Here is a 9,840-nt window from a genome sequence, read left to right on the forward strand (position 1 = left end):
CGCTAGCGCCGTCGACGGCGCTAAGGCTCACGCGACTGGGTAGAGCAATGCCTGGTTTGCTCGTTTCCTCGATCGGTTTGTTTATGTCTCGTGCGTAATGGGGAAGGCTGAGAGCCGCCTACCGCTCCTGCCCGGTGGCGGTTACGCGCAGTTCGCAGTATTGAGGAACGCACACGCTCATTCGTCACAGAAGTCCGCGCCCGGGTTCACCGCCGCACAGAAAAACAACGACGGAGTTGTCCTCCCCCCCCCCAGCCGGTGATCAGGGGCAGCAGTCGACAGACACGTCAGGTAGCCTCAGGTTATTCTGCCGCCACCGGCCCAGGGAGAAGGGCCGCACTTAGCAACCAGCCGGGGCTTGAGCACCGCCCAAGTGTTTTTCGCGTAATTGCAGCTCAGCATGCGCGTGTTGTCCAAGCATGTAGGCTCACTGATTATGATGGCTTGGATCTGTGCCAGCGTGGTTCTCGAAAGCGTCAACGGCGCCTCCGCTCTTCTGTCTTGAGGTTGCAAAAGCTGAATAGCGTCGGGCTTTCAAGAACTCACTTCGCCGAATGTGGTGGCCACTCGGGGTTGGGAGAGGGCGCCAGCCGCCAACGACCGCGTGGGCTACGGTGGGTCGTAGGGAGATTTGGGACCGCTCGCCATGCTTTACCCCGCTGAGGCCGTTGCCGAGAGTACGAATGCCAATTCAGTTACGAATGGGTGTCGTGCTGTGTGTCCACCTTTCCCCCAGCGACAACCGGTCCCGTGATTGGCTGTTTCAGCAAAAGGGCGGCCGTCCCGAACCCAAAAGTCGGATCGAGATTCTGAGAATCACTCAGCACCTTTTGCCGGCGTTCACTTGAACGCGTAACAGCTGAAGAATTTTGCCGGGGAGTCTTTCAGGTTGCTTCAGGATGCCCTTTCCATGGGCTGGTACTCTCGCCAGGTTTCGGCCGCGAGCTCCTAAGGCCTAGAAGTCACAAACAGTTGACTGCAGCACACATGTAGTGCGGCACCATTCTGAAAGTGCGAAGGAATCCTCGGCACTCCATGAGGACGCACACAGACTGTTGAGAGCATTCCCAGCTCAGCGCTGTCGCCCGCCTCCCAAATGTCAGCAAATAAAAAGCAACTTTCTACAAGTCGGCCAGCCACTCCCGCTTTGGGCTGTGCGGGTCTCTGCTTGCCGCTCGCCGAATGCAGCTGGGAAAACTATGAACCCCCTTGCAGACAGTCTTCGGGACGGAAGGCTGATACTCTGAGACTCTGGGAAGGGTTGCCAGCAATCAGTACGAAGGGCACGCCGCTGGAGCATTGACTGGGGCCGTAGTAGACCACTGGTAGTGACAGCCGCGCCGGTGGACCTCTTAGCTCGCGTTTGCGACAGATGGTTCTAGTCGCCTTTGCTAACAGTTCAAACACGGTGTGGAATTGGTATGTCTAATGGAATCAGCGCCGAGTTCACAAATCAAGTGAAGAGTCAGAAGAACAGTTTGCTCTCAGCTTCCGTTCACGGCTCAAGAGTAGCCACATGCTGGCGACTCACTATCCATCCAACACTTCGGTCGGCGGCTGCTGCCCACCGTGAGACGGAACTCTACGTCAGAATGACGAAAAAGCACCCGTAATGGGGCAGGACAGTTTCCGTAAAAGCTTGGGAACACCGATGGCAATTCCTCTGGCAACCCAGCGCGGTGTGGTTCTCAGGGCTCCATCTGGCTGTTGGCTTTTTCCGGGGTCCGGCCATGGGCCTGAAATCGCTGTCAGGCTCCGAGGAGTTTCGGGAGACACCACCGCCCGTGGGCGGCACTATCGGATTGAGCGTCGCCCCGGCGAAAACTTTACGGGGCTGGAAGGCGCCCCTCCGCCCCTCCGCCTGCCCAGTGCGGCTGAGGAGCCCAAGTACGGTCTCTCCCAGAGGGACTTGCGGAGGAGGCTTTGCAGGAGAAGTACACGGCATTGTCTGCAGAAGCCGCACGCCACATGCGCACGTCGCTGGCTTCCGCGACGAAGCGAACGATGCCTCTCTGCGGTACGACAACTACGTTGTGTTAGTTGTGTAGCAGGACAGAAACAGCATCTAGTGTCGGAGTGCCGAGAGAGTGAGTGGGAGCAGCGTTACAAGATCTGTGCCCGCCGGCAAAATATTCCGTGCTGAGCTTTCCGACCTGGGGGAAAGCCGGGCTGGCTTAGCAGCGCGGTCACCCCGTAGGCGGAGCCGCTGACATCGACAATTTCCCACGGCAGTGACAACGCGGTTTCCACATGGTTTCGTTAGCTTCCCTTCCCAGCCAACTGAGCAAGGAACGTCTCTACCGGATAAACTCCTCGGCAGTCTTCACCCTCTTTCGCCTGTCTAACTTCGAGGTCCTGACTGTCGGCCACCTTTTCGCTGGTGGTAGCGCTCCCCCGACAAGGAGAACAAAACTTGAAGGGCGCCCGACGACAGACAGGAGAATGGGACGTGCACACCTTTCGGTGGTATGATGTCGGGTTTCTTTTGGAGGGGCGTGGCTCCCAGTCCTGCCTTCATGGCTGATTTGATGTACACTGTACCTGTCCCCTCTGTCGCGGCAGGCCGCGCTTGTGTCTGGCGTCATCCTCTGATGCCAAGCCAAGGGCTGCAGCGTCCCGTGTCCCTCTACGGTGCCGGAAGTGCTTCTTAAGAGCCTAGTTTCGCGGCTCGGCCTACGCGTTCCTCCTCACAGCTTCCACAAGGAGACGAAGTTCGCAGCGGTAGACCCACTTGCCAGCAGTCACCCCGAAAGGGAGAAGTCTCCATCTCGTCGTTACGGCGTCTTTTAGGGCGAGGCTTGGGGGCCACGCAGGTCGGCTAGGGCCCTGCTGCTCCGTCGGAGAGGCACCTCCTGCCTCGTACTCCCATACGAGCTCCAGATCGCTCTGGGGGATAGACAGGCGTAACGAGTAACTGCACACCAGAAGCCATGCTTGTGCGCGTGGCAGGCTGGCACCCACTGCTCCTCCTGCAGTCAGCCTCGGAGCTAAACGCTGTACGCCATGAGTGGCGGCACGGGGCTGATAGTTGGGGTAGCGGCGGCAGAAGTGGCGACTACCGTCGGACTAGCGATCGTACGAGGCATCTGGATGGTCGGCATCGAGAAAGGTTCTTCCATTCACCTAGGTATGATTGAGTGCGCGATGTCAGGTCACCCTTGGTCCCGCCTGCCTCGACGCTAGGCTTTTCTGAGCTCGCCCGCACTGCAGCATAGCTGACCATTCTGTCTTCCTGCAGCCTTTTGCTCATATGTGCAGTTTTTCGCCGGGATCCTCTAGGGTGCTTTCAGATCTGCCGCACAAAAAGCAGGGTCGCACAGCGCGTTTCTCGATTGCCATTCGACTTGCGTGCTGTCTGCCTTTTCAATTACCTGGAGGGATTCAGCAAGTGTAGCCAGGAGCTCACTAGCCTGATAGGGATCCACTTCGTAGGGCGCTGGCGTCTGAAAAAAGAGCTCGCATTTCAAGCAGAGACAAGCGGAGTCGAAGGGACAGGCTGCTGCAGCGATCTTGACGGACTCAGTCACTAAAAGCAGTCACAGCGGCCGACGGCGCCGAGTTTTGGGGACGACCCTAAGGCAGGAATGGCGATGTCTGGTGATTGCTTGATGTTGACCGCGTTAAGCATAGTGACTGTAGATATTTGCGGGCAATCGGGACCCCAGCTGAGGCTCGAAGTTGGATCTAGCTGTTGCAGGAGAGACGTATCTCCGAGTGTGAGGCGGAAGGCGCGCGCCGACCAGCGGCCGAGTCCGACCACCCCCTGACTGTGGTGAGCGGCTACTCTGGCTCGGGGGTCCGTCATGGTATTCGGGCACACAGCCAGGCAAAGTCACTTGTGCCTCGCTGGTGACGGTCTAAACGCTCAGTTTTCAGCCTGGTAATGGAGTTTGTGACTACTGTCTATGTCTTCTGTGCTGTCCCGCCTTTCAGGTTGCGGCGCTGCGCTGTATGCCCTGATGCAGCAGATTGGAGCAGCCGCCCTCTCCCTGACCATGCATAAGTGTACTTTTACTACAGGAATCCGCCTGTTCCTTTTCGCTCATGCCGTAGCATTCATAGTTCTCAGTTACACTGTGACAGATACCTTGGTGTCCTTCTATACTACACACATCCTGTCAGGTTTCCTGTGCTGCACAGTGGAGTCACTGCTGAACTGGACTCTACTGATTTCCAGAAACCCTGCGCAGCAGCTTGAGGGTTTCTCGCAGTTCCAGATGGCGCACACTGTTGGTGCGGTCTCGGGCGCTGGGATATGCAGCATCGTTTTCGCCGCCTTTGAGCTGTGGAGCAGAGATGTGTCGGGCTCTCCGAGACTGACTACCGCATCCGCGGCGGTCCATACAGTGATCTTTATCCTTGGAGTTGCGCTGGGGTTGGCTGTGATCGTTCTTTCTTGCGCACCTACACCATCAAGTAAGCTGCGATGAGATAGTGGAGCCATGCAGTCGGCTTGTCTCCTCAGCCACTCCACGTCTTTTCGCACGTGCGCACACTGAGCGGGCGTGTGAACGGGTGGCTCTGCGGTACCCTTGTGGAGCCCAAAGCAGCGGATATGTGACATTTCATGGAAGTTCAAAGAGCTTTCACTGACTGTATTCTCGGACCTTGATTAGACGACCTAGCCCAAAAGGTGGGATTCCCTTCACGTGCGCGATCTGCTTCCTTCGGGTCACTCTAGCCGTCATCCTGTGGATGGCATGGTTGCGCTGCAGTAGTCCGGTATCCTCCTATTACTCTAAACCTCATCCTTTTGTCGAAGTGACGCGCTGCAATAGTTCGGTATCCTTCGTGGTCGCGAAGAGATGGCATATTGCTGTAACGCAAGACTGGCAGTGACACCGCCAACTTCAGATCATCGGTTTGTGCGGTCCGTGCCTAGTTGGCTCCTCAGTTTAAGTTTTAATATAGTTCGTTGGAGCTTAAGTGCGGGCACTGCAGCACTAGTGCGCCGGACACATCGGACAGAAGCTATGGCCCCTTTGGGCAGATCATGGTCGCCCTATTTTTTTCGTGGACAACGGCACTCTGGTATATATGGTCAGTACCCGAACTTTTCATTGGCTGCATGTAAGGATGTGTAAACAAGTACAGCTCTCGGCTCCCTTGTCCCAGTGAAGAAGCCAGCAGAAAAGATAAATACCCGAGAGCTGCAATTGCGTTTTACGCAGAACAGATCGCTGTCCGAGGTTACACGTATGAAGACCTGATGGATGCTCTGGCAAATGGAGAGAAATGGGCAGAGTCAAATTCCGAAGAAGAGCTGCAAGCAGTTGCTCAAGAACAACAGAGGCGCATCTCGGTACAAGCTGGAATGCCCAATTTGAATCTCACCGAGGACGGCAAGAAAATTGAAAGGCGTGCAACGGGCTTGAAGTCAGCCGACGACTTTCCCATAGGGGTTGATGCGGAAAAAAGTGTCTGGGGTTTTGACAGCAATGAAGAAGATGATGAATGCAATGATCCTGATGAGTGCGACAGTGACATCGACGAGGACAGTTCGTTTGCGAGCAGCTGTGTCACCGAGGACACAGAAGTGGCCACCGCGAGCATCCTAGGTAGCCGTGCGCTGATAACTTGACGGTCTGCTAAAGGGCGGTCCGAGTAAATCTCACGGCCACTCCCTCTCCCACAAAGACGAACTGCGGGCGGCATGCGCTAGGTGCTAACCTTTCATCGATGGAGAACGCCTGTGGCGCGCAGTTCTCTGACTGACGGCTCAGGAGACCAAAACCCGGAGCCTGGCGCATGCCAGGGCATGCCTCATCTCCTACAATCTTGTTTGAAGCGACGCTGCACACTTTTGTTTGCCATTGCTTCGCATCACGACGCCGGCGCTCTGGGGTTTCCATTTGTTGCCCTCAGCTCCGCCGCCGTCTGTTGCCTCGCCTCGCAGTCCTGCGGATACTCCTCGCAACGGAACCGCGCCGCCGGCACTGGGGGTGGAGAGCACTGCATGCCAGCGACAGGTTTCCGCAGCCGGGGAGCTCAGTCCAGCGGTTCCAGAATCGCGCCGGTCTGTCAGGCCCACCGGCGAGCAGCGGGTATGTGAGGAGGCCTGTATTGTTGAGAACTGCCTCACGAGCAATCGCGGACTTCCCGGCCTCCATTCGACGACCGGGTCGTAGCTCGACAATAACCGCTGCAACAGCGCACTGACTGGGCAGCGTGCGCGTTGACGATACCGATATCTAGAACATACTATTCCATGGCGGTCGTCCACGTACCCAGCGACTGCTGGAGCACGCCGGCACAAAGCCGGAAGCTTGTAGGGAACCTCCCTACTGAGTTCTATCGGTTGGGCTGATGTCGACGGCCCCTGAAGCCGCTTGGACCCCAACACAGCACTCGTTGAACTGCTGTCATACGGACTCTTGTTGACGCCGAGCTGTGACAGGACAAGATCACGGGTTGTTATCTGCGCAGGTCACTTCGCCCCGCTCCCAGTCCAGTGCTGTTCTGGCGACTCCCCCGAACGCGATTGAAGAAGGCGAACATCCGGAGGGACGATCGCCGTGTTCAGCGGAAAAGTCACTGAGCGCCGGTAAGTCGTCCTTGCCTAGCCCTCTTTCATGTGGCGGACTTGCCACTTCGGGGTGAGAACCATACAGTACAGACGACCGTTCTGGGTGGAGGTGCATGTTCCATTGAGACGCTTCGTAGGCAGGGCCATCGAAACAGCCGCTGCTACGTTGAACCGTTTCATGCAGGAGTCACTCCGGTGCGCGAACCAGGCAATGTAGGGGTGCATATTTCCTTTTGGGTTGCCTTTACGGGCGGCTGCCGTTACAAAGCCCCGATCTGGGCAGTGGCCACGACATGGAAGCGACACGGATCGCTGCAATACATTTGTTTCACTGCTGCGTAGGCCTCCACGATGAGACGTCACTTGCTACCGATGCTTCTCCGGTGCGCAGTGAAGGAGAAAGGGAAGAGCAGAGAGAGCACATGGGGACAAGACTTTGGTCAGAAGCCCAACAACTGAAGTGCTCCGTCGTGGCCCAGGCGGGGGTTTCACCGGAAATCGAGCAGCGAAGCTTATCGTTCCTGGACACCGTACACCTTCCAGCGGCAGACAACAAGCCCGCACGTCCCAACGCAGAACAAATAGTTACCCGCGAACAAAAAACTGCAGCAGTCTCAAAACCGGGTTCCGTGAACTTCGACCATTTCGCGACATTTTTCAGTCCAGTGCACTCTGCGGAGTCGGTGGTACGAAGCGGTGCTGGCACTAGCAGGTTGTGAGTGACCCGCCGCGGGAGCGCGCGTTCCAGCGCGGAACTGAGTGCTGGCTTAAACCTTAGCACCTTGATGGGGCGGGTGCAGGCTACTCGTAGAGGAGCTACATGGCTGAGCCGCAGTGATACAGACGACCGTCCTACCGAACTGGAGTAGGGATAGAGTGAAATGTCCAGCTGGAGAGGGGAGACCAACGCGTGTAGTTGCTCTTCATGTCGTGCATCGCAAGATACCACCTCCTCCTTTATGTCACTTATAGTCATCGGAATTCGCGGTGGCTACTGCTCCAAATCGTGTTGCCTGGTTTGCTGTAGCGGAGCTTTTCAGCTAACGGGGGTGGAAGAACTGTGCGAAAAAGGCGGGAGCTTGACATGAGGATTTCTGCACCATCCCTCTCTCTCAAGATTAGAGGTGCTTGTGTTCATTCGCGCCTGGCAGACCGATCAGAGGCATGCTGCCTTATATCCGGCAGCTCGTAGCACGCATGCGGAATGCCTTCGTCGAGCCTGACAAAACTCAAGAATCTGGCGGAGAGGTCTGCTTCCGCCGGAACGGACCGTCACTCGTGACTGGCCTGAAAGTGACACAGTACGGCGGACTTAAACAGGCGCCTCTAGAGTTCAAGGTCCGCGATGAGAAAAGGAAGGAAAGGCTGGAGAAACAGCAAAACAAAAACCTGCATCTGGTGTATTACAGTCTGTCCGCGAATGCGAACATAGTCTTCACGCCAGACGAGGCGGTGGAGAGGACTGCTAACACCTGGATAGAGAGAAACATGAAGACGATCCCTCAGCTCGATTTCCTGCCTCTGAAGTCATACAACAAAGAGATGCTTCTGGACGACTCGCTGAAGTCGTCTGTCGCCGTTGTCAGTAAGGACGTCCCGACACTTGCAGTTCTGCGTTACGCGCTTTCTCTTCTGTTCGCCGCTTTAAGACACTGCTCCGGTCTGGAGCACGGACGCCCTGCAGGATGGGCCTTAAAGCTGCAGTGGAACCAGGACAACCCTCAGTAGCGAATCTCGCAGTGCCTCTCCCTCCACGATTTCAAGTAGGCTCCGAGGAAGGAGTCAGTCTTCGTACGTGTGACGCGCCAGCACTCACAGGGATCGCCAAGGGAACCTTTCTCGAGGCTCCAGTTGCCTGATGTGCGTGAACCCCCTGCAATAACAGGGCGCCATTGTCGGTGTGCGGATCTATCAGAAAGTCCGACTGTGACAGGCACCGTGAGCACACTTCAAATAACCTAGGCAGACTGTTGCCTTTCCCCCCCGTGTATGACTGTCGTCGCCATCCTCTTTTGGTCGACAGCTGTGATAAAAGCATGAGAATTTCTATTTGCCTGCGCTTTCTCTGTATGGAGTAGCTTGTCGGCTGTCTTCTGGGGCGATATCAGCTGCTCATACGCGGTTGTTCTGTGTCCTGCCCAGGAGATACAAGAGCAAACATAAAAGCGCCCCGCGACACACAATCGCATACCAAAGCTGTTACGATATGGCCCGTTGTTTTTCCGTTCGCGGTTTTCCACGTCCAGTCTTTCGCGCATACGCTTCTCTGTAAGGTCAGATGCACAGCCCGTTGTACAACGTCCCGTGCATCAGCAGAAATCGTCGCAGTCCGCATTTTCACGATGTACTGATCGGTCCCCACAATTGTGCGAGGCGCTTGCATAACGAGGCTTGATAACCAATGGTGAGACAAACTGGAGTCGAAGAGGGGTGCGGACTCTACCGGCTCCTCATCTTCCAGAAAAGATGAAAGTTTTTTTCCTTTAGTAGGTCCATTTCAGCACACCTCGCTCTCTCGAGTGCGGGCCTGCTCCTTTTTCTGCAGCCTACTACCCACTAGACGCCTTCGACGTATCTGCGGGCCTGTCTGCTCTGGTATCTTTCGGCTGTTTCACAACCCCTGCTGTACTTCTGATTTCTGCCCGACTGATATTCCCGAAGTTTCCCAGAGGTAGGCAAATTCTAGTCGCATTCTTAGAGCTTACTGCTTGAGCGGCTGCCTGTCAAAACATCGGGGGCCGTGCTTGCTAGCCGCCCTCTTCTTTCTTCTTTCCCAGGTTTTCCCCGATGCATAGGCGACCAAGTCGGGTCGCGACCTCCCCATTTGCTGTCTGTCGTCCCCGTACTGTTTCGTTCCTCAGGGCACGCCTACTACTTTGTCACTGGTTGCCTGATCGAGGTGCGATAAGCACTAGTTGGCGGGGTGTGCGGAGCGCCGCGGTGACACGATTGAGAAGTAGCAGGACGGAAAGAAGTGAGACTGTGATTGGTGTCCCACGCATCTGCAACGTCTCCTTCGCTACGGTCGGAGACAGTGAGATGCTCAGGGGGAAAAAGCTGATGTGGTTTAATTTCTTGCCTTTAGATCGCTGTCTTTTCCGCCATTGGCTTTCTCAAAGACGCGGCAACAGCTTTGGCACTGCTGATCTTTTGCAGCGCCGGCGTGGGGATGTATGCACCTGCTGGAGTCAAAGCGGGGACCAAAATGGTCCCAGTAGGCATGCATCTCAGTCAGTACGATCGACAGCTCTTGTCGACACACCTTACAAGATTTTTGTCTCCGGCGCTCCTAGGTACGCCCGTCAGGGGGGGGG

At 56.2% G+C, this 9,840-nt stretch overlaps 1 protein-coding gene across 1 annotated transcript in view; it reads left to right on the forward strand.

Annotated features, from left to right (window-relative positions):
• Positions 1 to 3,905: 3,905 nt before the first annotated feature.
• CSUI_008325 (uncharacterized protein) overlaps positions 3,906 to 9,840 on the forward strand; it is a gene marked incomplete at both ends in the record, with an annotated part of 6,416 nt that continues 481 nt past the window's right edge. Inside the window, 6 exons of the mRNA XM_068068459.1 lie at positions 3,906 to 4,416; positions 5,121 to 5,558; positions 6,398 to 6,544; positions 6,869 to 7,241; positions 7,678 to 8,111; positions 9,612 to 9,827. Coding sequence (XP_067919565.1) covers positions 3,906 to 4,416; positions 5,121 to 5,558; positions 6,398 to 6,544; positions 6,869 to 7,241; positions 7,678 to 8,111; positions 9,612 to 9,827 — 2,119 coding nt within the window. The remainder of the gene's footprint in view (positions 4,417 to 5,120; positions 5,559 to 6,397; positions 6,545 to 6,868; positions 7,242 to 7,677; positions 8,112 to 9,611; positions 9,828 to 9,840) is intronic.

This window comes from Cystoisospora suis, assembly GCF_002600585.1.
Source record: "Cystoisospora suis strain Wien I chromosome Unknown contig_4637, whole genome shotgun sequence".
In the NCBI taxonomy this organism is placed as follows: domain Eukaryota; phylum Apicomplexa; class Conoidasida; order Eucoccidiorida; family Sarcocystidae; genus Cystoisospora; species Cystoisospora suis.